Source organism: Danio aesculapii, chromosome 5 (assembly GCF_903798145.1).
Source record: "Danio aesculapii chromosome 5, fDanAes4.1, whole genome shotgun sequence".
NCBI classification, from domain to species: domain Eukaryota; kingdom Metazoa; phylum Chordata; class Actinopteri; order Cypriniformes; family Danionidae; genus Danio; species Danio aesculapii.
The window spans coordinates 55601204-55628982 of NC_079439.1; the positions used below are offsets into that span (position 1 = coordinate 55601204).

General features: G+C 33.3%; 1 protein-coding gene across 1 annotated transcript in view; it reads right to left on the bottom strand.

Moving 5' to 3' along the window:
* Positions 1-4272: 4272 nt before the first annotated feature.
* Positions 4273-27779, bottom strand: part of serinc5 (serine incorporator 5) — a 46956-nt gene continuing 23449 nt past the window's right edge. Inside the window, exons 4-12 of the mRNA XM_056458511.1 lie at positions 26602-26684; positions 23020-23113; positions 15667-15878; positions 13414-13506; positions 13133-13262; positions 9971-10040; positions 8274-8310; positions 7363-7507; positions 4273-5460 (exon numbers count right to left, since the gene is read on the bottom strand). Coding sequence (XP_056314486.1) covers positions 5316-5460; positions 7363-7507; positions 8274-8310; positions 9971-10040; positions 13133-13262; positions 13414-13506; positions 15667-15878; positions 23020-23113; positions 26602-26684 — 1009 coding nt within the window. The 3' untranslated portion in view covers positions 4273-5315. The remainder of the gene's footprint in view (positions 5461-7362; positions 7508-8273; positions 8311-9970; positions 10041-13132; positions 13263-13413; positions 13507-15666; positions 15879-23019; positions 23114-26601; positions 26685-27779) is intronic.

Consider the following 27779-nt stretch of genomic DNA (forward strand, 5'->3'; position numbering starts at 1 on the left):
AATTCTTTACATTTCCTAGGCATTCTATAGAATATCAGATTTCACACATTGCCGTTTATATATATATATATATATATATATATATATATATATATATATATATATATATATATATATATATATATATATATATACATATATATATACATATATATACATATATATATACATATATATATATACATATATATATATATATACATATATATATACATATATATATATATACACACACACACACACATACATATATACACATATATATATATATATATATATATATATATATATATATATATATATATATACATATACACACACACACACACATACATATATACATATATATATATATATATATATATATATATATATATATATATATATATACATACTACATATTCAGGGTTTTAGCAAGTCAAATTTAAGACTTTAAAGACTTTAAGACCATTATGAATGAAACTTCAGACTTATACAGGGCTAAATGTGCAGATGGGTTCTAATTGGGTCAGTGGAAGAGATTTTTATTATTTCTTAGCCATGTCTATTAAATAATGTCAATACAAGCAAACTAGTAGTTGTGTACATAAACTTTTTTCATCATATCTTTTCTTAAAAAAACAAAAACAAAAAAAAGACAAGTTTTAAAAACTCAAATACACTTCACAACAGTCTGAAATGGCCACTGCCCTCCCCAGGTAGCTATAAACACAACAAATGTTATTGTAAGGAAAATAATTAAACCATATTGGCAAATAGAGTTAATAAACCTTTTGTTCAAAAGTTTTATTGAAATGGATAGTTGGTGATTGGATTTTTACATGGAAATAGAAAATGAAAACCTTTAATTATAACGATTTAAGACCTACAACATAATATTTCAGTCAATGAAAGACTTTAAGCCTTGTTTTTGAAATTTAAGACATTAAGACCCTGCAGACACTGATATTGGTCCATTCACCATGAATGTAAAATCTCAAACATAAATGTTGTTCATTTGACTTATCGCCCATATTTCAGGTCTTTTTCAATAACGTGATGCTTAGTGATTTAAGCTTTTAATCCAATGAAAGCCATAATTACCATACATTTATGGTTGTTTCTTTTTTATCTATCAGTTTATATATCAACAGAAATGACAAGGATTTGTTTTTCATATATATATTTAAAAAAAAAAAAATCTGAAGTGACCAAAATTGTACTCATTTTGTCTTTTTATTGAAAGATCCGCCAATGTCAATAAAAACACTAAAAAGAAATAATCCTGCAACAGCTGAACTCATATGACTCTTCAGGGAGCGTATTGAAATTTATGGAGGGAAAACGTAAATAACAACAACAACAACAATAATAAAAGAAAGTCAAGACATATAAATGAGGAAAGGAGTTGTTTGTAAACATACTGTACATTTTTTGGGGATTATAATGTTTTCATGCAAAATTAGTGTGAACAACACAAAGCGCAATATTACTTTTTTCACACCTAGTGGTCATCTTTACAGTGGACTATTTACATAAAGCACATACTGCAATGTTCATGTCTAGCATAAGTGTAAATAAAGGAAAGCATAATCCAGCCTAAAACTATTAAGCCAAATACTGAGCACCAAATGATTCACTGGTTACACGATGCTAATATGCTAATAGCTTGATGCGGTTGTAACATATAGTGTTTAAGGCAATCATTCACTTGTTTAGATTGGCACAAACGAGGCCAACTTCTTATAAACAAGACATCAGATTCTTTAAGAGAAATTCTTCAGACCACACACAGCTTCTGAGTTCATCCAATCTGCTCAAAACATTTAGAGTAGGTACAACTGCTACACAGGAAAAAACCCTACAATTTTCAAATAATTCCAGTTCTAGATTGTATTTGTTTTATTTCTCTACCAGGGAGCATTAGCAGTGCTGCTACATTAATGTACGGTTAATATGGGCAGCTCCTGTAACTATGTATTCCCGAACATGCACATAGAGCAACAAAAACCTCTGAAAGATTAAATACAATAGCTGTACAGAGCTGAAAAACCTTCAGAAGTATAAAAATGGTATAAACGTGTTCTTTGATGAATAGCATTCTTGCTAGCCTAGCGCATGAGCTGAAATAAAATATCATGTTATCTACAGACTAAAGGCCAAAGTATACTTTTTTTAATATATTCAGATGCTCATATTGTTCCCAATACACATATACAGTACACACGCATACAGTCAATGTTTGCATGTATATATGCTTTGGATTGTTTGCTTGTTGTAATGCTTAGAATTTATGGGCACTGATATAAATACAAACCAAACACACGTCGTGTATTTTCTGGAACCTCTGTGTTAATGTGGATATGGTGGCCCTCTGCCATTTTGTGTTTTTTTTGTTCATGATTATTGACAATATGTGATGCTGGACCACAAAACTAGGCTTATGTTGAGCTGGTATATTGGCAAAAGCCAAATTACATTGTATGGGTCAATGATTTTTTATTTTATGACAAAAAAATGGGAGTGTTGCCAGGTATGCTCATACATACACTCTGCACTCTGTACCTTAATATTGTTGATAAGCTGTGGTGGGCATTTCTTTCTGTCTCGCACTGAACGCTGTCGACCAATCGCAACAGACTGTCATTGGTCCAATCAGCGCAGATTAGTATTACGCTAAGGAGGGGTTTGGGAACAAATGAACTGCTGAACAAATCATATGGGAGTCCCTGCGATAATCAGGTAAAAATAAATGCATATTATAAGACAATGAAAGTGTTTTTGACCTTGCACGCATATCAGCCTGTTGTTGGAGACCCCCAAAACCAAAATGTGACCCTTTTTAATGTATAATAGGGGCTCTTTAATATATTTTGTGAATTGAAGACTGTAAATATATCAAAACTCATTTCGTGATAAGTAATCTGCATTGCTAAGTCAAATTTAAAGGGGAATTTCTTAGTATTTTGATTGAATCTGTTAGGATCAGACAATACAACAGTTTAAAATCTGGAATCAAAGTTAGCCATTCAAAGTAAAAGCTGAAATATTCAGCCTTTAGATGATTTCAAAAATTTTAAAAATGTTACAATTATGACTGAGGGTGACACGGTGGCTCAGTGGTTAGCACTGTCGCCTCTCAGCAAGAAGGTCGCTGATTTGAGTCCGAATTGGCATTTCTGTGTGGACTTTGCATGTTCTCCATGATGGGGTGGGTTTCCTCTAGGTGCTCCGTTTTCCTTTACACTCCAAACATGCACTATAGGTGAATTGATGGTCTAAATTAGCTGTAGTGTATTAGTGTAATTGCGAGAGTGAATGGGTGTTTCCCAGTACAAGGTAGCGGCTGGAAGGGCATCTGCTGTGTTTAACATATGCTGGATAAGTTCTTTCCAATGTGGCGACCCCTGATGAATAAAGGGACTAAGCTGAAGGAAAATGAATGAATGAATGAATGAATTATGACTGATTTTGTGGTCCAGGGTAATATAGAACAAATGTAAACATGTTCAATACTTTACTGTATGAAATGAATGAAGAATAAATTTACGTAAAATCAGTCTAGTTAAAAAAAAAAAGGCTAAATTTCTATTAAATTTTATAAAAAATTTAAAAGCCTAAAATTAATATAATCAATTTACATATAAACAGTTGAAGTCGGAGTTATTAGCCCCCCTTTGAATTTTTTTTTCTTTTTTAAATATTTTCCAAATGATGATTAACAGAGCAAGGAAATTTTCACAGTATGTCTGATAATATTTTTTCTTCTGGAGAAAGTCTTATTTGTTGTATTTCGACTAGAATAAAAGCAGTTTTATATTTTTTAAAAAACATTTTAAGGTCAATATTATTAGCCCCATTAAGCGATATATTTTTTCAATAGTCTACAGAACAAACCATCATTATACAATAACTTGCCTAATTACCCTAACCAGCCCAGTTAACCTAATTAACCTAGTTAAGCTTTTAAATGTCACTTTAAGCTGTATAGAAGTGTCTTGAAAAATATCTAGTCAAATATTATTTACTGTCCTCATGGCAAAGATAAAATAAATCTGTTATTAGAAATGAGTAATTAAAACTATTATGTTTAGAAATGTGTTGAAAACAATCTTTTCCGTTAAAAAGAAATTGGGGGGGGGCTATTAACAGGGGGGGCTTATAATTCAAGGGGGCTAATAATTCTGACTTCAACTGTGTATGTATATATATATATATATATATATATATATATATATATATATATATATATATATATATATATATATATATAAAAAAAATTAAATAAAAAATGTGTCATTTTCAATTTGGGCTTCAAGCCAGATGCATCCTGAAACTGCATGTACACATACAAAAACAAAAAGATAGAGATGAAAAAAGTATACTTTGGGCTTTAAGCACCATTAAAATAGTAACAAAATGTGAAAAAGAAAAAAGATCTATACTTCCATCATTGCTGTGAGCTCTACAGTCTGCTAACAACTTGTATGGCAGTTTCTGTTTAAATGTTCGCCTGTCCATTTCAGATCTTTGTAAAAACATTTACAGGGAATGGCAGTCGTATGCTTTCCTTGGAATGCTAGAATGGGAAGATCCTAGTAAGTAGCATTCATCACTACCTGAGAAGCCGAAAGATAGGAACATTTAGGAATGTTGCTGACTTATTTGGAAATATTGTTTTGGTGCAGTCTTATAAGAAACCTAAGAGGGTGCTTCAAAAAAACTAAACAAAAACGGTATCAAATCCTCTCATGAGTACATTTATTCACATATATATATACAGGAATAACCTCTAGCACATTCGTTTTTCAGCTGGTTTTTATCACGAGTGCAACCATGATCCTACTATAACCAGACCAGTTATTTATATTAAATAAATACTAACATTTACTCAAATGAGATGTCTTGTTACTTTAGAGAAACACCCTCGTAGTGAAATACATCAACTATAAAACACATTTCATAAAAAGGTCGACAAACAAAATCACGGATGTTTTTTTTTGGATTTGCATAGAATTCTTCGGCTACCAAAAGAAAAGTGTAAAAAGCAAGACACTTACAGGTGACGTGTGAGCCTGAGCAATGCTTTGTTTGCAACACCTTCATGTGGTTTTGTGGAAAAGAAATGAGAGGCCTACCTCACTATGGGAGCAACCGCAACATGATTTCTGTAACAAATCTCCATGAAAACAAATCTAAAGATGTAGAACATAAGCAGCCTTTGAGAATTCAAAAGCCTTTAACTTAATAAAAAAACATAAAAACTCACTCGCTCTCTCACACACACAGTAGTTGTAACCAGACAGTGGTGATACTGGATTATGGCCGAAATGTTTCTAAGCTTGAAATCTCTTTGGGAAGAGCATTGGAACCACCAGGGTCCACATGTAGAAAAATAAACAGACCCAGCTGGAGGCCATCTTGATCCAGAACACAGACCAGCTTCCCTCCAGAAGCCTCTCGATCTTTGCGTTGTCATAACTGAAGACAGAAATTATTATAGAAATATTAATATTTATGCAGAGTGAAATATGTTCCTCAAAACTGCATACTGGGCTTCCATTTAATCAGAGGAATGTGAAGGTAAATTAAGAATACTTTTATTTATTTATTATTTATTGCCACATCAGCAACTTATGGCTATTTTATGGCAAAATGGATATACATAAAAATATGACATGATAAAAACAAATTCGTATTACAATAAAAAGTTAGACAAAAATATAAAATAGAAATAAATAAATAAAATTCACACAAAAATATATTCGACGTTAAATATGATTTTTCAGTTCAATTTTTAATAAATAAATTTAAGATTTTTCCTGGTGGTACTTTTTAAAAATATCCATCAAAGTTCTGTCCTTATAAAAATTTTGTCTAATGGTATTCAAACTTCCACATTCCAACAAAATATGTTTCATAGTAAAAGCAGCTTGGCAGTAATTACCTTTAGGTGGTGCTTCGTTATTCAGTAAATACAAATGAGTCAACCTAGAATGTCCAATTCGACATCTAGTATAGACAGTTTGCTCATGCCTGGTCTCAAAATTATAATTTGCAAAGTGTCTTTCATTTATTTTCGGGTTAATTTCATATAATTTATTATTTATGCAGTTGTCCCATTCCTTTTGCCATGTTTCGTTTATATACAAAAAATAATTGCAGGTTTCAAGTTCTCAGGAGGAATTAAACATTCTGTCACTTTCAAGGAGATAGCCTGTTTTGCTGCTTCATTTGCCAGTTTGTTTCCATGTAGTGTCTTAGTCCCAATTCAACAGAAGATAATGTCGAACTGCTTAATTTCTAGTGTTTTCTGCACTTTTCAATCATGAAAATTATGGGGTGATCACACTTGGAAGCTTCAAGTGCTTGAAGACAAGATTTAGAATCTGTGCACATTAAAAAGTTACGGTACTGTGTCCTTTCCATTTGTTCTGTAGCCATATTTATTGAAATTAAGAATAATAATAAAGGAAAAATCTCATTTTACAAGCCACCTAGAGTTGAACAATTCAGCTTGAATAATTTTGAATCCATTCAACCAATCTCCGGGTCTGCCAGGAGCACTTTTAGCGTAGCTTAGCACAAATCATTGAATCAGACTATTAGCATCTTGCTTGAAAATGTGAAAAAACATTTTTCTGTTTAAAGCTTGACTATTCTGTAGTACTAAGACCAACACAAACCAAAAGTTGCTATTTTCTAGGTTGATATAGATGGGATCTATAGGAACTTTAGGCACAATGGTATTACGGAGTGTCTGAAAGTAGTCCCCAGCTGGGTAACTAGGTAACAGTGCTGTGTAATGTCATTGTGCCTGCTGCAGACATGATACAGCAGCAAATTTCTTTGATTATTACGCTAATGGTCTAATCCAATTCAATATATTGTGCTAAGCGAAGCTAAAAGTGGTCTTATGAGACCCACGTATAAGCTGAATGGATACAAAAAAAAAATGGTAAAACTCAACTGTGAGTTTATATATTGGCAATCTGAAAAACAGAAGACTTTTCTATGGAATACTTATGGAAGTATTTATATATACTTGATTTTTAAGAAAAAAAAGTTGCATTTGTGAGGTGCAAATTTAGAGTTTGTCTCTAAATGACATCTTTATTTTAGTAGAATTCTGAGTTTACATCATGCAATTCAATTTTTCTTTCTCAAAACTGCAACTTCTCTTCTGACCTTTAAAAGTTAAAACTGTGAAATGATAAGTCTTAACTGTCTTTTATTTTTAGAAAACAATTGACCTATTGTGCATTTAATTCCTACCAATGCACCAGGAAATTCCCTTTCTAAAATATAGCTCAACCGAAATAGCTGGCTTGTAACATTAGGATAATTAGAAAAAATGAGAACAACATGTAATTATATACTTACTGAAACCAATTGGTCACAGTCATCATGACGTACAGGGAGCCGAGAAAGAAAACGAAGTGAAAGAAGCAGTAGCTGTAGACTGTGCCGTCTCTCTCATCATACTTCACGTTCTGCCCTCCTGAGGTCTTCTCATCATCATAATCCTCTGGAAAATATAAAAAAACAGGACATTTTTTAGGAAGTAAGTACCACTTCTTGACCACCAGGAGGCTCCATCTATCCTTCTCAACTGTGCATTAACCCACATGAACAAAAATCTAGGTTATGTCAGACCAACATTTGAAATGGAGAAGTGGTGTTCTACACTTTAAGCAAAACACTGCAGGCTAATGCCTGTTTTCATGCACCTTTCATTTGTATAATTTTGGCTTTTTTTGGCTTTTCATACTTTTTTGTTTTTGTCTAATGTAAAGAAAACCTCCAAAATACACTTTTTGTTGCACTTCAATGTAGATTTAAATGCATATATTTAAAGGCTGTTTTCTCAAAGTGTGCTTTTTTCTTCTTCACTGAATCTCCATAAATCTCCAATTCAGCAGCACCAAACCTCACCTTTTTTATTTAGATCTATAATCTGAGGGTTTTTACAGAGGGATATGTTTATTCATAATTTGACTAATTATATACAATGACTTCTGAATCATTGCGTGACAAAAAGACCATAATTCTCCTCTGCAAAACCTTTAACTCTAATGTGTCAAAGAAATAAATATGACAACTATAAGTTTGTAACTGACTTCTTTTAATGTTCCAATCTTTGTGCTGGAAATGTATGAAAAAATGTTTGCATGTTTAATTAAATTGTCTTGAACTTAAACTTTGTCATTTTTCATGCAAGTAATCAATCGAGTATGGGAATTCGTCATAGTCTTTTTTTTTTTGTTACTTAAAGGAGGCTTAAAAGAGGTTACCTGTATCATCAACCCAGCAGAAGCAGCAGCGTGCTCTCTAATAGAGAAAAAAGAAACAGATGAGGCATGCTTGATGACTTAGTTTCAGTGGTAGACAAATTACAACACAATAGGTCAGAAAGTGTAAAAGCATGATATACTAATATATTATTACTCTGATAAAAGTATAAAGACTAATTTCAATATTAATATTAATTGAATCAAAGTACAAAAGTACTTGATTTTTAATTTACTTAAAGTCTGTGTGAACTGGAATTTGCTGTGACTTATTTCAGTATGTAGCGGTTCTTCCAACTGAAAAAAAATATTGAGTAGTGGACGGGGCTTTCTTTTTACACATCAATCAATCCTAGCAAACGGTAAGAGGGCCGTGATTAAGATGTCAAACTGACGTCAACAGAAAACATTTCTCTGCAGAGGCAAACAGTCAGACTTTGATTGAAGATTAGCAAAAACATTTTTTTTAGTGGATTAACTTGCATGGATTAACGGTTCATATTAAGAATAAAAATTTGCGCAAAAAAAAAAAACACTGTAAATTTTGTTTCATATGGATTTTAGGTAATAAAAGTATTTACTAGTGCTGGGAAAAGATTAATCGCATGCAAAAATAATGTATTTTTTTAAAAAGATAGAATGTGTGCGTTATATATTTATAATGTATATAGAGTATTATATACTCTGTATATATAATGTATACATTATACTGAATGTATACATCATATATACATACTGTATATATGTCCTTAGTGCATGTGTGTGAATGAGTTCCCAGTGATGAATTGCAGCTGGAAGGGAATTCGCTGCGTAAAACATATGCTGGACAATTTGGCGGTTCATTCCGCTGTGGTGACCCCAGGTTATTAAAGGAACTAAGCCAAAAAGAAAATGAATGAATGAATTTTGTTACATAAATCAGTGTCATATACGCATATATTTTATATCTAAATAATAATTTTCTCAAATATATGCATGCCTGTGTATATATATATATATATATATATATATATATATATATATATATATATATATTTATATATGCACATAATAAATATACACAGTACACACACATATATTATGTCAAAACCAAATTTTATCTTGCATGTGATTAATCGCAATTAATTTTTGCCCAACACTAACAACAATGAATGTTTATTTTGCAAAAAAGCTGAATGACCAAAACTTTTCATACTTGTGAAACCACACTGATAATTCAAATGAAAACACATGAAGCCACATTCACACATCGAACACCGAACAGTTTATAAAATCAGTGAATCATTTACTGGAGACTGATTTGAATGGATCATCTGAATCAATGAGTAGTTAACTCATTGACAGATGTCGGTCTAATTCACAAATTAATTGTTTAGTGCAATTTGAGAATGGATTTAACAGGTTTACAAATAAATTTTAGCTTGTTTTCAAATTAAACAGCACAATCTCGTTTATAAACAGATAACAATTTCCCTGCATTCAAATGAACTTTACTGGAAATGTAGTTGAGCAAAAATACAATATTTTGTATTTTGAATACAGTGAAGAACGTTTCCTAAACTAAAAACTAAAAAATACTCTGCTAAAGTGCATAAAACATGCAGTACAGTAGTGAGTTAAAAACACTTACTGTCCACCACTGTTTAGTTTGACTTAATCTTTCAAACACAACCCAGAGGGAGCACAACACATATGTTTACCTCATTTTCAGGCATATCGTTCCTGTACACTTGCAAGGCTGCTGAGCTCCTCTTGGTGGTGGAGATCAAACTGGAGGAAAAGAGTTTATGAGTGGCATCAGACACATGAGGGCAGTGTTCTTTTACAACCGCTAAATATAAAAACAGAGCATTCCCAAGAACTCTTAAAAATACACTCATTCTCCTTCAAAGCGTTGTTTTGCCTCACAAAAGCTGAAAGTATGGTAAAAACATTTCAACTGGAGATGACAATGAATCACTGGGCTGACAACTAGCGCATATTGCTGTAAAACTAGCTTTGATGGAAAGAAGCAACTCTAAACCAAAAGCTTCAGCAGACATTTCTGCAGTTAATGAGAAACACATGCCAGTTCACAGCTTCTAATCTTCACTCCCTTCCTAGCAGACTACCTGCTTTTAAACCTAAATGAACATCTTGTCAAAGCCAGATAATTACATGTTTCTACCCTTCCTACGATCGCTTTTTTGGGATCAGCCATTTAAATGACAGGTTATACGGATATGAATCCAAGCAAAGAATGTTAGTTTATTTAAAGAGACAGCTTACCCCTAAAATCTATCTGCTAGGCTACTTCCCAAAATTGCATACTTGCTTACTATTATAGTAGGTGAAAAACATCATGCAAGGTATTCATAATAAACATTAAGCAAAAATAAAAGATCAATTACATTTTGAATTGTGTGGCCAAAGGACACTTTGGTGTCTTTTGGACACTGATGAAACAAAGGAGGATTTGTAAATGGTATTGTGACACAAAAAAGCTGTATATCACAAATATATTGACATCACAACCAAATGTGGTATTTTCATAGCAAAAATGTACTAGATTATTTATTATATTACCATGCGCCTAATATGAATGAAATAGCAGCATTTAATTTTTAAACTTTCACTATTATTGCCAATCCCATTGTAATGCAACCCCCTAGATTAAATATCACGTTTCTTAAAAGAAAAAGAAAAAACATGTTTGCTTTAAAATAAAACAAAAATGCAAATTTTTGATTAATCAATCATGTAAATGAAAGTTCACCCTAAAACTAAAGTTTACTCGTCATTTACTCAACAGCTTTCGATTTACTTTTTTTCTGTTGAACAAAAAATAATTTTTGAAGAACGTTGGAAACTGGTGGCCATTTACAACCACAGTATTGTAAAACATTTTATGGAAGATAAAAGGCCCAATCTCCACTCTTATCATGTTTATTGGTGACCTTTAACACCTCGTGACTAAACAAAGATGTTCAAAATGACAGGCGTAAAAGCTTCATTTTTCAAAAAAAATAAAATAAAAAATTGAGCTATTTTTTTTCTTTGATTTCAAGCACCGTGGTTGTGGCCTAACAATGAGTTTGACACTTTTGTTCATGTGTCTGAAGTTAAAAAATGTAAATTTGCTGGCGCTTAAACACCAAAGATGAAGATCATCATCAAGGGAAGATGAATGGTGAGCTACTCGTTTCATTGGGTGTCTGAACACAGGGGGATCTATTTTAATGATCTAGGCGCAATGTCTAAAGCGCATGGCGCGAAAGCATTAAGGGAGTGTTTGAATGCTATTTAAAGGATGGAAAAATATGCTCTGCGCCCTGGCGCATGATTTATCAGGGTTGTGCTTATTCTCTTAATGAGTTATGGGTGTGTTTTTGAACATTGTGCATTAAACCAAATCAGAGTCTCAGCTCACATTCCCTTTAATAGTCAGTTTCGTTGCGCCATGGCGCATTTGCTATTTACATGGCGCATTTGCTATTTACATGGCGGATTTTGTAAGTGGACAAACTGAACGCTTCGCTAATGAGAAAACAGTTAAACAGAGCATATGCAGCATGAGGATAAAAAACAAACCTCCTCCATTCGGCCTCTTTACTTTCTTTTTCTCTTTACTCCCTTACTTACTTTCTTATGAGCGTTAAGAGTAAACGGTGTTCTACACACTCCACTGAAGACATCCATTAGCCTACATATTTAATTTAGTTTGTTAGGCACAACGATTTGTTTCAAAACTATTTCTAAATTCGGTTTTAATTTCCAGCAACCTAATAAATGAACAATAATAACGAAGTGAGGTCAACAAACCAAGAGTTATATCCAAACAAACGTCCTGTCCTTATGCCCCATATGGTGATGCAGACATCTCCAAAACCCAACAGGTGGACAAATCTAAACTCGTTTTTCTTAAAACAGAAAATATAATAAATAATACTGCTAATAATAATAATAATAATAATAATAATAATAATAATAATAATAACAACAACATTATACAAACGCCAATTGTCATGAATAAACTAAAAAAAGCTCCCCTGAGATAAAGGCATGGAGGCAGTGGTTTTTATATATATATTCAGAAAAATTTTAATTTTTGTAACATTTTAATCCTTAATTTTGTTTTCCTATGTAAATATATTTGTGTATTGCTATACATGTATTAAGCAATGTGTATGCGTTTGGACGTAGGCACTTAACTAATGCGCTCTGCGCTAGACTTTAGACCAGTTTTCAGTTGGTCAGTGGCGCAGTCAGTTCCTTAAAATAGCAACGTGCCAACAATGCACCTTAACACATCTCCTTTATAGACCATGAGTCCACAAAATGGCGCAATTGGATTAGCTATTGGGAAATCCAATTGCCCAAAATTGTTTAAATTAGGCCCAAAATGGCCCAACATTTTTTAAATTAGGGTTGCGCTGGTCTGAAAATAGCAACAAATCACACTATATGTCTAGTGCCTTATTGCGCTGGGTGTACGATAGTAACAGAGTAAGTACTAATATGAGCGACTACAAAAATGTTGCAGTGGTAGTTGTTAGGGCGAGAGCAAGCTGATCAAACATGTGTTTGATTTTGGGTTTCATTTTACTTAATTAAGCTCCATCTAACATCAAGATTTGATGTTGCACGTTCACTCTGCTCATCGACATGGAAAACTGCTTGAGCATAAATACAGAAAAACATCTTGAAAACTCGGACAACAACTGCGAGCACATTTTTCTAAATATCTTTTTGTGTTCAACAGAAAAAATGAAAGTCCAACAGGTTTGGAAGTGGAGGGTGACTAAATGATGAGGGAATTTTTATTTTTTGAAAAACTGTCCCTTTATGGTGGGACTGAGAAACACAACTGCACTTCCTCATACCAAGAATAGAGAATACAGCAGAAGAGTATGGCCGTCCCCACACCGGTCACTATGTTAGTGTCGCTCTTCAGTCCTGACTTGAAAGGAAAGACGCAGACAGTGATGTTGCCCTTGATTTCGTCCTCCACCACTGAAAGAGACAGCACAGAGGACAAATTTAAAAAAAGGGTGTGGGTGAGCACTGGAAGACTGTGTGAAATCCCACAAACCACTGTGACACACCCAGCACAGCCAGAGACATTGAGTGTGTGTGTGTGTGAGAAAGTGTGAGACGGACTCACTTTCAATGGGTTTACTGGCCAGAGCGGAGAAGGTGAGGTACATGACGTAAAGGGTGATGACAGCAGGCTGCAGAAGACCGGAGGTGGGCTGGACTGTGTGGAGAAACAGAAATAAGTCACTTTATTCAAGCACATGTAAATTTTTACTGTGTCTGTCTGACAGCATATGCATATTCATTTAGTATGTTTTCCTTCTTTAGAAGACATCTTCTATTTTCATCAAGGCAGCATTTTTTACAGCAGCCAAACATTGTGAGAGATTTTAAAATAGACATTTAATTAATATGATATTTAAACGGGCAATATTATATATTAGGGCTGCACAATTTATGCACTACTGCTTTCTAGTTTTACTGAGGCCAATCATTTCTGCATCCAGTTCATGGTTTATGTACATGTATCATTACAGCACAACTTTTGTTGTCTGTAACCTGTCAAGTTAAATGGTTGATCATTTACAATGTCAATCACATGAAGATGTAAATAATGTATTTTCAACTATGCTCGTGTTCCCTTAAAAATTTGATTACAATTACTTCTAAAACTGTATTACTATTACATGCTATTTTCTACAAATGTAGTTATACTATGTATTAATCCAGCTGTTGCTTTGCTTTGGATTTTATGGTGTTGATGTTGGTGAATTCACAGATGATCAAAATAAAACAGAGAGAACTGTAGATTTGTTGATTTTGCTTTATGCCATTCAGCGTAAAAATCTTGATCTGTGATTTTGTCATCATAGACATTACAATAATTGATAATGTACACAATAAATCAAATACTAATTCTAAAGTGATGTTTTTTTTAATTAGCAACAGCTGTTGCTAGGCTGTTAATATGTTCATCTGTGAATTGGTGACTGAATTAAAGTAGTTCTTCACACAACTAATTTTTTTTTATTTACACACTGGTACCATCAAACTGTGCAATATCACACAAGCAGTACTGCGATATGGCTGTTTACTTAAACATGAATAACAGCTATAATCAATACTTATCACACAACACATGAACATGACCTCAATGATTTTTTTGTGATGCTATATATATATATATATATATATATATATATATATATATATATATATATATATATATATATATATATATATATATATATATATATATATCACCCATACAAAAAAAAAAAAAAACTGATTCTAGCAACATTTTAGCTGATTGTGTAACCTCTCTATCTCTATTGGAGATGTTAGTGTCAGTATGGGTAAAAGCATTGTAGTATTTACTATAAATTACTACAGTATATTTTCATGTGGGTGTCTGATGACTGAAAATAGATCTGGTAACAGATATCACAGCCGTTGTTACTTTTTAACATCTATTTAACATCTAATGTTATTTATTTAGTATTATCAAACTCTGATTCCAATGCCCAATTATTAAATTGTTAAAATGGCAATAATCAAATATTCTTAAGAATAAAATATGATGTGTTCTTTGGAGGAGTATATTTGCATTAATTCTATTATATTGTCATTCTGGCTTTATATAATGAGGGGCATAAAATGGTCTTAAAACTGACAATATTATCATTTATTGCAATATATTTTGGTGCAATATAACGTGCAACAAAAAAAATATCATGACAGGCCTACTACTGTAGTGCTTCAAGGTTGAAATTTCTCATATATGTGTGATGTCTACATTCTCTTTTAGTTTTTGCATTTTTTTGTGATTTTCAATTTAGACAAATTGAACAGATTTCAATAACTAGCACTTCAATTCTAAACAAAAAGATTCTTGACACTTTACAGACTTCAGACATTACCTAGTTTGTAAAACAATACTTTTAGAATAACATATTAATAAATGTGTCAAATAAACAGTTGGTGTCATTAATACATGTTTTGATTATGCATCCTTACAAACTATTAAGCTTAACCATCATGTTAAACTAAATAAATGAGAGAAAAAAAAAAAAAAAAAACACTTTTTTTGAATAATGGCATACCAAACCTTACCAAAGAACAAAAATGCTTTTGTGGACGCAATGAAAGAAACATTTCAATCTAAAACATGCAACTAAAATACTTGCTAAAGCAATTTCGAACTTTGCTCTGTTTAGTGACAGTCCTTATTGATTGTGTAAAACTCTCTGTCTTGCACACACATGGGAAAAGCTCCAGCTGCCGGCTGTATGCATAAACTTGTTTGTCTGACATCAAACAAACATCTGCTTGTCTGTACAAAAAGTAGGTCATTGAAGTGGAAGCATGTTGGTAAACTCACAGGTCTGAATGCAGGGCGAGATGGCCAGCAGAGACACGATGAAGCACAGGCCACCGTTCACCCCCAGGAAGATCTTGTTGAGAAAGCAGGCCTCTGGATGAGTGTAGTACATGAACATGAACACCATGCCACCCACTGCCACCGAGAACAGCACCAGCGTGACCAAAGCCAGCGCCGCATACCACAGTTTATTATATGTGGCTCCTGAGCTCCTGTGGAAAGACACAGTGAAGATGGCTTAAAGAAGCTTTCTGGGTTCAAGACAACTGCTGCATTAGTGGCATGATGACAGTTGTTTTGTTCTTCTGACTTTGGCTGAGCAAGATATGACAACAAAAGCAATGGCAAGTCATTTTATCATTTAAATTTGGAATGAAATAATTTACTCTTCTTATTTTTATATTCATACAGTAGATGTATCTGTGCACGTAATATATAAACAAATATCATAAGTTTCTCTACCACTCGGAACCACGTTTTCCTCACTTCTGGTCTCGTGGAATGCCTTTGGGATGCATTTCATTTCTGTGTTGCTTTCATCTATTTGTCAATCGTATTTCATTGTGTTAGCAACACTCATCTTACAACAATCCAATCAGTTTCTAAAGGACAAAATCATGCACCACCGTAATTTTTTTTTCTCATTTCAGGACCCTTTCAAGTGGATAGATGTCACGATCGCAGAAAAAAGATGATCTTAACTTCGGTTTTATGGCAACTTTAAACCAAAATGTCATGTATTTTATTCAGAACATTATGAATATCATGAGACAACAGCTCTGCATTGCAGATATTCTCACTCAAGATTTCAAACTGATTTATTATATGACCCAGTACCAGTCAGGATAGGGCAATTGAGACCAACAGGTAACACGAACAAACACATTTTTAAACAAAAATCAGACTTAAAGGTGTCATAGAATGAAAATCTGGATATATTTTATGACACAGTCATAACACAGTCAGAATTATTGGCCCCACTAAATTATAAGCCCCCCTGTTTATTTTTTCCCCAATTTCTGTTTAATGGAGAGAAGTTTTTTTTTTTCAACACATTACTAAACATAATAGTTTTAATAACTCATTTCTAATACCTGATTTATTTTATGTTTGCCATGATGACAGTAAATGATATTTGACTAGATATTTTTCAAGACACTTCTATACAGCTTAAAATGACATTTAAAAGCTTAACTAGGTTAATTAGGTTAACTAGGCAGGTTAGGGTAATTAGACAAGTTATTGCACAACGATTGTTTGTTCTGTAGGCTAGTTAAATATAGCTTAAAGGGGCTAATAAAATTGACCTTAAAATGCTGCTTTTATTCTAGCCGAAATAAAACAAATAAGACTTCCTCCAGAAAAAAAAATATTATCAGACATACTGTGAAAATTTCCTTGCTCTGTTAAACATCATTTGGAAAATATTTTTAAAAATTAAATAAATTCAAAGGGGGTATCATTAACACATTAACACAGTATCATTAATATGCAAGCCCCAGACAGTGTTTTATTGGCCATAACATTTGCTAGTGAGAATACAACATTTTTTTTGTCCTTATTTTAAATTTTTTGCTAAGCTTGTGTTTTACGCAATTTGTATGTGGGACTCTTAGTTTGAAATGAAAAAGGCTTTAGGAAACAGTAAAGAAGCAGTTTTGTGAAGCAGGAATCTGTTTACAGTGTGTCGGTATGGAAAATGTGGGATATATGAATTATAAATTTAATCAGCACCACCCTGAAGAGGCATGACTTTAAATTGAACATGTATATTGTGAAATGAAAAATAAGGAAACAGACATATGTAAACTGCTTAATATAAAATGTTTAATGCACATGTCACATCACTCATAATGGTTGCTGGTTGCACTGTAAATATCAGAGAACAATTTAATATATGGTATCAATGCATCCTATGGCACCTTAAATCACACTGAGACCAAATTTAAATACTCAGATGTGTTTAAGTGTATATGTATCACAACAGTTCAGAAGTTTGGACTCTCTCCCCAATAATGCTAATGATTAACCATATAGTAAAAAAAATATTTTTACAATTTAAAGTAACGGTTTCAAAATGAAAATGTATTTACTGGATGGCAAAACAGAACATTTAGCAACCTCTTAATTAACATTATAGAAATGTTTATTAACTTTTTAACTTATTTAACTGTTTGACTTTATTAAACCTGCTGGTTGTGATTGTGAAATCTGAGGCTTTGCCATAGGTGACCAGTCACTATTGAGATCCTGATGTTCTCACAAATGTTGTGTCCTTCACGCTCATCGACCTTAAAGCCAGATTAAAACCTTAGCCGACTTAAAACCGTAAATCAGATAGCTTCAAGAGTCCCTGTAATTAATCAACTGTAAATCACTTTGGATAAAGAGCCTCTGCTAAACGACAAGTTAATCTGAGAGGTGGATTGCTCTTATCATAAATGTATATGACACCAGAGCATGATTACTGTGAGTGAGTGAACAGCGAGGAGAGGGAAATGTTTCAGGAGAAGTGCTGACAGCAGTGACTTGGTGCTGGGCAGCCCTCCAGAATCTGCTTCATCTCAACATCTCAATCAACACACACTGCACTTCTTACATCTATTATTTAGGCATTTATCATTTATTCAGAAAAAAAAGGAAAACGTTTAGAATTTTAGGTGGTTCACTAAGCCAAAAACTAGAAAAGATTTGGACTAAGCCAAAAAAGAAAATGAATGAATGAATTAATAATATGATAAAGAATATTTATATTTATCATTTTATTGTTAATATTAGTTTTCATATTAGTAATATTATAAAACGTTTACAGTAATCATTTTATAATATTGTTAACATTAAAATTAAATAATAAATAATATATTCTAAATGATATATAGTGAGCATGTACTCATTTAACATAAAAGTAATATACATTTAAAAATAGAATGGTCATGTTGATTCATCGAGGAATCCACAAAAAATATTAAGCAGCAGAACTATTTTGGGAAGGGTAAATTGTCCGTAGTGTATGAGTGTGAGTGAGTGCGTATGGATATTTCCCAGAGATGGGTTGCGGCTGGAAGAGCATCCACTGCGTAAAACATGTGCTAGATTAATAAAGGGACTAATCCGAAAAGAAAAAGAATGAACAAATGAATAATATAATATGATATGATATGATATAATATAATATAATATAATCTTTTGGGTGCTCCAGTTTCCCCCACCAGTCCAAAGACATGTGCTATAGGTGAATTGGGTAAGCTAAATTGTTTGTAGTGTATTTGTATATGTGTGAATGGGAGTGTATGGGTGTTTCCCAGTACTAGGTTGTAGCTTAAAAGGGCATCCGCTGTGTAAAACATACTGGATAAGTTGGCGATTCATTCCACTGTGGTCACCCCAGATTAATAAAGGGACTGAGCCAAAAAGAAAATGAATGAATGAATAATATAATACATTATTTTCATACATCTTTTAAGTTTGTAATATAATATAATATAATATAATATAATATAATATAATATAATATAATATAATATAATATAATATAATATAATATAATATAATATAATATAATATAATTTTTTAATTATTACAATATTTTTTTTTAATTTGTAATGGTATTACTTTAAAGGCAAAGTTACCAAGTTATATATGCAAAGTTGCTAAGAATATGCTAAGAATTCTATGCTAAGAATATTTTTATTGCTCTTGCTTTACTGAAAAGGGAGGGGAAAAATACATTTCAAATGGCATGAGGATGACTAAACTACCAGCAAATGCTAAAATCTTTTTGTGATTTATCACTTCTAATTATTTTGGGATCATAAAGAATATTCCCAATGGAATCTTTTGTCAAATTTAGGTTACTTCTTGAGGCACAATTTATGCGTTACAAACTTCCCCATGACAGTCTCGGATGTTTCTGGCCTTTTGTGCTGAGGTTTCCATTTGTTGAGAGAAAGCAGAGAGGAAACTATGATGCAAGTTGAGCTCTGCCGTGGGTTTCCTGTCCACAGACTGGAGAGCTGCCAAAAACCTCTTACTTCAACTCTTTCTCCTCCCTATAATGTCAACAGCACAACACACAGCCATACTCATACCGCCACAACACACATTATTTATGAAAACACACCCTTCAGAAAGCTCTGCTTGCTGTTCTCCTTCAGAGTGACTGTAGTTTGAAACATTTCATGTCTCCCACTGAAATAAATCCCTGGTTCTCAGAATGAAAAGGCTAAAACGATTCACTAGTGCTGCTTTAGTGGATCTTGCTCTGCTTTGATTGAATCTGTGGATAAGGGAATGAATTAGTTCACGTAATGCCCCAACCATTCATGTGATTTGTACATCACACCTTGTCCACCACAGTGCCCAGTGACTAAAATTAGAATTGATTGAATTGATAGACTTTCAACGTGGTGTTAAAAAGTCCCCTTTTGCTACAACAGTACAATATTAGAGCCACAAACACAGGCACTTGACACATACTACTAGAAATATCCTTCATTTGTCTGTTTGATGGATGAAATTTTATATGAAAGTTTGATTTTTGAATCTTTGCACAGTAAAAAGTGATTAGTTGATTTTAAGATAGTAAACCTGATTCTTTTAAAGTGATTAGTTGACTTAAAGTGAGTAAACCTGTTGCCTTAAAATCTACAAGGTGACTTTACTTAAGGAAGGGATCCCATTGTAACTGTTAAGTTGACTTAATTTTTATAATTATGCACAGTTCATTTGCATAATACTTTTAAGGCAAGTGGTTTACCCATTTCTTTAACTATAAAAATTAGGTTAGGAAAGTAAGTAAACGTTTATGTAGCACCTTTCATAGACATTAAGTCACAAAGTGCTTTACAATAAAAGAAAACCAGAAAACAGGGGTTTGTTATTCAAACCTCACTTAAATGATCTAAGATGATTTGACAGATCCTGGATCTTTTAATCTTGATAACTGATCTCTGGCTATTTGGTTCTTCAAACAAGTTCGCGAATCAGATTAAAATGTCTGGATGAACTGATCTGAGATCTCTGAGTGTGTTGTGAAGGACAGATCTATTGATCCTCGAAATCATGATCAGCAATGCAACGATTGGCTGACGGCACAGCAGCGTAATGACATCATCTGATTAATATTCAATTATCCACAAGAGCAAAATTATATAAAATTCATAGTAAACAATTTGTTAAATATGATAAGCAATAACTTTCCACATTGGTTGTGGGCTGCAGGCTTTACACTTCCATGCGTCAACTGTATTTAGCAATTTATTTAATTGTACATTTTAGATCGGATTTTCTTTACTATAGTAGCCCAGGCCTATTTTAATTTCTTAATCGGCGTAAGGAATTTAAATAAATTTTGCATCAAAAAAAGCATTTTGATATCAGAAAAGGCGTCTGCAACTTTTGCAAAGCATCAAATAACTGACATATTAGCTGTCAAAACATGTGCATGACTGCATAAATTATTATTCCTTTAGAAAAAACAAACAGTCGAATATTTTGCATGTCTATTATCATAAAGATATTGTACTAAAGCTGGGCCAGTACCTTAAAATAGTAAGAGTTTGTATCTTAAAAATTCATATTAATAAATGTTCTCTTTGATCCTGGAGAACCACCCCATTTTTGTACCTTTATTTCGGAGTGCAGATTGCATACATTTTATTTACATATATTTTTAAACGTATATGTATATAAACATAAACGTTATTAATTATTTGATATTAAATAAAATTAATTATTAAAAATTATAAATGTGTATATATAAACTTTTTTTTTTACTATTTTATCATTTTACCAAGTGTAAATAATCTATAGGTTACTGCTGTAAGAAAATATTAGCATTCAGTACATACTTTCAGTTTTACCTTTGCTTGAACCTACCCGATCTAATCCTGTTTATATGAAATGAGCCTGCTCCCAAGCAGGTTTGAGCTACCCGACCTGTTGCTATGACAACAATTCTGGGATGAGGTTTGAAGAACATAACGATCCTGGATCATCTCAAATCGTCAATAACCAAATCCAGCTAATTGAGTAATCCACGTACGAAGAACGGACCCCAGGTAAAAGAAAACATATCAATAAAAGAAAACATATTAAAACAAGTTAAAAATCCAAGAAACACCACTGTAAAACCAGCTCACCATACTATAAATTAAAAGCTTGACCAAAAAGATGTCTTACAATGTTTTTGTTTTTTTAAGTTCAACTGATCCCAGAGAACTTAGTGCTGGAAGGAGAAAGCTCCAGAACCTTGGGGCCACAACACAGAAGGCACGGTCACCTTTAGTCTTAAGATGTGTTCTGGAAATGGCTAAAAGCTCTCTGCCAGAATGTCTCAGAGACTGATCACATGAGTGACTGTGTAAAAGATCTGGAATATAAAGGAGGCCCTGACCATGCAGAGATCTATATGTAATAATCAGAATCTTTAAATTTACTCTAAAAATAATAGGAAGCCATTGAAGAGCCTTAAGGACAGGAGTAATGTGTGACCTCCTTCTAGTGTTGCTTTAAAGTCTCCAAGTTTGTGATTTCTCCCTTTTTAAAGTCACCATGTCACTTTTTACAGTGTAGGCTCAAATTTTAAAAATGAAGCAAGCAAGCCAGGACTAAATGTGTCATTTTCTTTTTTGGTTTTGACTAAACAAACTAAGCGTGTACACACCTTAAAAGGATAGTTCACCCAAAAGTTCTACCATAATTTACTCAGCTTTTACTTGCTCCAAACCATTTTTGTTCTGTTGAACACAAAAGGAGATATTTTGAAGAATGTTGAAAATCTGTAACCATGCCTCAATGATTTTTGTCTTTTCCATCTATGGAAATCAACAGTTACAGGTTTCCAACATTCTTCAAAACATCTTCTTTTGTGTTCGACTGAACAACTTGTGTCATAAATACTGTCTGTATATCTGAGTGTACATATAAAAAACAAAAAGTGTACATAAATCAAGGCACTGTTGAATGCACCAAGCATTTGTGTGATTTTTACATCACAGACAGTCACAACAGTGACTAAAATAACACAAACAATTTCCCCAAATCCTTTAACGTGGCATTAATGCCTATCTTTCCTATATCAGCACAATATTAAGACCACCATGGCTGGCAACTTTGCAACCGATCTGACAGTGGAAATTAAAAGCGGCCAGAATACACTATAGTCTTCATTTCCAGACTAATGATTTCCAGTCGTAGGGATTCAAATTACACACCACGCAATAGTTGGATATGATGATGGAAAGTACTAGGGGAGTTCTCCAAAAGCCAAATAAGTTTTCCACTTGGTGAATAAAAAGGGGGAAGAAAGAAAAAAACAGACAGTTATTTGGATAGCCCTAAACTTCAGCTCACCAGTTTTGGTTCCATCTGTGGGCAAACTGAACGAGAAGCATCAACTGGATGATGATGAAGAGAAAACCTCCAGCTGCTCCTACGTAACGCCAGACTGAGAGAGAGAGAAAGAGAGAAAAGTCAAAGGTCATTCCCTCAGGCTGATACTGTATGACAAAACAATCTCCCCTTTCTGCTAAAAGCCAGGAACTAAAAACACTCTAGGAAGCACCCATCCTTCAACCAGACACCAAAGTATGATGATCACTCAGACTTGAGCTCATTTAAAAGTGTGCATGAACTTCTCTGGCACACTGACCTTCCTGTACAGAGTATATAAAATAAAATAAAAAAATCTATGGTCTAGGAACAAATCTAGAATGGAAAAAAAAAGAAAAGAAAAAACATCCGACCATATATTGAGCAGTGTTCGAGGTACTGCAATACATGTGACACATTGTAAATAAAATAGATTTATAAAAATACAATACTATATAATACAGTTTCTATAGCGGTGCGGTGGCACAGTGGGTAGCGCTGTCGCCTCACAGCAAGTAGATTGCTTGTTCAAGCCTTGGCTGGCTCAGTTGGCGTTTCTGTGTGGAGTTTGCATGTTTTCCCCGTGTTGGCGTGGGTTTCCTCCTGGTGCTCCAGTTTCCCCCACAGTCCAAACACATGCGCTATAGGGGAATGGATGAACTAAATTGTTCGTAGTGTATGAGTGTGAATGAGAGTGTGAGTGTTTCCCAGTATTGGGTTGCGGCTGAAAGGGCATCCGCAGTGTAAAACATATAATGGATAAGTTGGCGGTTCATTCCACTGTGGCAACCCCCTGATTAATAAGGGGACTAAGCCAAAAAGAAAACAAATGACTGAATATAATATCTAAATATTTATAATAACATATTTTAATGCATTGTTTTCTATTTACTATGGGACCCTGAACCCGTTATTTTATGAAAATGAGATTTATACATCACCCAAAAGCTTAAAAGTCCCGTAAAGTGCTTTGAAATGTACCTATTTTAATTGGATGTTTGACATCTCAACTGAAACATGAAGAGAGGGCAGGACATAGAGTAGCTCCTCCCCATTTAAAAAACAGCCAATACGCTTATTTCATGCAGCTGCTATTTTGAAAAACAAAAGTGAGCCTGCGGTGGGAATAAACCCGAAAGTAGAGGACCAGCACTTTAAACACTGCATCAGCATGCTATGAACTACAAACCCCCAGCTGTTGTCGAGATTTCAAAATGCAGATATGGTGTAAACATCACTTTAATATCACTCCGTCAAGTTTAATTTAATCAATTAAAAGCATATTAGGCATCAAACAAAATCATAATCTCTTTAAGAGTAATATGCTTGAGAGTCCTCATAGGCTTCAGTTCATGGCACCAGGTAAACACCGTTGGGACACTCCCCTGCTTCAGCCTATGTAACCCAGTGAGCGATTAGACACCCTAGTGTTGTCTGCAATAGTGTTGTCACGATACTGAAATTTTAAAAACATCCATTCCTTTCCTTTTCATGAGTATATGGTGGCACGATCTATATTATTTCTTGTCATTGCGCAATGTGAACACCTTTTTGATGCAGTGTCTATATTAGGCTAGTTTATGAAGATTACTATGTGAAAGGCAAGGATGTCTACGCAGATGAGACAGAGGGAGACGGCAAATTAAACTTGACTGATGCTGTTCCGTTTACATGATAATAAGACACATTTTGCTTGATCGGATCAGGTCAACATGAGAGACACATTTCAGTTCAAAAATATGCCATGTAAATGTTAGGAGTTTTTCTCTGGTCTTTCAATGTAATACTGTGAAAAAAAAGTGTTTTTTCCATTGCCTGCTAACATTTAAGCGTGTTCACACAGTGCTGATTTGACATAGTATTAACCAGTGCTCAACAGAAATGACTTTTGACAGATACACGGACACTGGAGCATTTAAGCCGCGAAAATCAGTCGAGTCATCAGCGGATCGCTCGTCTGTGTTTGCACTCTGTAAACATCAGTGAAGAGCGGTGAACTGATGACCTCATTTCTGTTGAGCGCTAGGTGAATACTATGGCATATCAGCGCTTAAATATTAGCAGGAAGTTGAGTTTTTTTTTTTTCAGTACCGAAATTCAGTATTGTGCCAGGTGTAATATAGTAAAAGAATCAGTTGAGTTTGATAAATAGCATCAAAAACATGTTTGGAAAAGACAACGTTAGCTAACTAGCGCCAATTCCCTTAACTTAAATGAGGTCTGATATCCCTTTTTATTTTCACTTTCCATTCAGAAAGGACCTTCGGGTCACTTGGAAAGCAGCGAAATGGTCACTTTGTGTCACTTTCTTTTCACTGATAAAATATACAGCCAGATACACAACAGTACACCATAGCAGACACTGTTCTTGTGTGACTCCGATACTACGATGCTTCCGGATTTCTTAGCACCGCAGCCTCACTTTCATTTTCAAAATGGCAGCCGCATGAAATCAGTCTATAGCGTTGTTTCATCACAGCTCTGTCAGTGAGAATGGCTGCGCTCAAGCACAGTAAATGAAAAGCATCTTGAAGCAGGAGGGGCATGTCAGACACTAGAGAGCATTTGATTGGTCTAGATTTGATGAGAAACTGAAGAAAGAGGTGAAAATGTTGTTTATATCAGGTTTATATCTTCTAAATGCAGATTTTGTCACTGGCTTATTTTTATCCTTAAGACTAACATACTGATAATTTCACTGGACTTTTAAATAAGCTTTCTATTGATATCTGGTTTATTAGAATCAGGTAATATTTATGAATTATTTAAAATTAAACTTTGAAAAAATCTAGAATCTGAGACGTCCAAAAAAAAATAAAAATAAATAAATAAATAAATACTGAGAAAATCTCTTTTTGTCCAATTTAAGCTCTTAGCGATCCATATTACTAATCAAAAATAGAGCTTTTAAATATTTACAGCAGGACATTTTACAAAACGTTTTAATGAAACATGATCTTTATTCAATATTCTAATGGTTTTTAGCATAAAAGAAAATCTATATTTTTGATCCATACAATGAATTTTTGGTCATTGCCAAATCTTAAGTCTTTGTTATGCAGAATCGCATATTGACCAAAATAAATCTAAAAATCTCATGATATTATCATCCATTTATGATGCTATAGTACTACCACAGAAAGTTTATTGATGGATTTGAGATATACTTTCTTATTTAATCAAGTGTGCTAATTCGATTAATTTTTAACAGCAAAAAATCTATTCTGTCAAATGATTTGCTTAACAAGCAGGGTTTAAACTGAAGATCTTGTGCAACATTCATCTAAATATGTTAAACATGTCTGAAGTCAGGAGGTCATTTATACAGTGTTAGAGTTTCTGGAGTTTATGAACCACAGAGAGACTTACAGTAGATCAACTGTGTTGCTTTTGGACGAAAGGTATCGCAACACTACAAGATCAAAGCAGAAATGATGAAACTTTCCAAGAAACTCCCCTTTAAAAAAAGTTTCAATCAAATTTCGCAAGCTTTTTTGTGGTGCAGAAAAATAATAGCAGCAAATGTTTTAAAGTGAGAGCATGTGGAAACAGATCATACTGAACCTTCAAGAAACTGGTCTTGATTGGGGAGAAAGAATCCGCCTGCACAACAAGCCAGCAGAGCCACAAACTTAAAGAACCAGAACCTGCAAAGAACAGGAGAAATTAGTAATATTTCAAACTCGTAGTCATGGTTTAACACACACTTTAAGACATCAGTTTTCAGAAACAGTTTTGTGTGTCAATTAAGATTTTTTTTGGAGGAGGGTTGTCGGAAGCGCACAGGTTATGGTCTTTTGTTATCGGTTTATTATTTTTGTTATTTTGTTTTTCTTTTGTTTTGTTCTAGAGTTCTTTTTTCAAATGACATGTCTATATTTAGGAATGTGCTGTGATGTGGAAAATATGGATTTTGTTTTATGTGCCTTTCCAGAGACTTTGTGACTAATTGGTCACCAATATTAGTACTTACAGATGGTATGATGTTTCTCTTTTTTTCTTACCTCTATCTATCTATTGGCTTATTTACTTATTTTTAAGGATTACTATAATTTCTACAACTCATTGCACATTTTTTGTAAAAATAGTTTTTGATTATGTCTGTAAAAGCACATTGTACATTCATTTTGATAACCTTAAATGAACATGTTACAAAAAAAAATCTCTTTTCAAACTGTTCTAAGAGAAAGTGTAATTTTATATACAAAATGTTTAACTACAGAGTTAAAATAAACATTAAAAGAAAGGTGTTACAATGACCTGGAGAAAAATACTACTAAATCAGTTTGGGTATTAATAATTTTATATTCATTTTGCAATATCTATTAAGCCAAAGCAATTTTTCCTCTAAAATCAAAAACCTAGTTTAAAAACAATATGCTACAGTTCAAAAGTTTATGGGTCTGGGAGATTTGTTTTTATTTATTCATTTACTTGAAGAAAGGAATACTTTAAAACTATGATGCATCAAATTGATCAGCAAAATCAATAAAGACATTTATATTATGTTGCAAAAGATTTCCATTTCAAATAAATGCTGAGAAATACTTCTTAAGCAGAAAATCATATTAGTGGTTCATAATACCCACATTTTAGATCACGCTATGGTTTGAGCCACTAATAGAATAATTGTATTTTTTATTTTAAAAAAAGAAAAGTAAAATGAACAATTATCTTCCATTTATTACAAGAACATTTGGCTTGTTGCTAGATCAGCTACGGTTGCGGCCTGAAGTTAACGA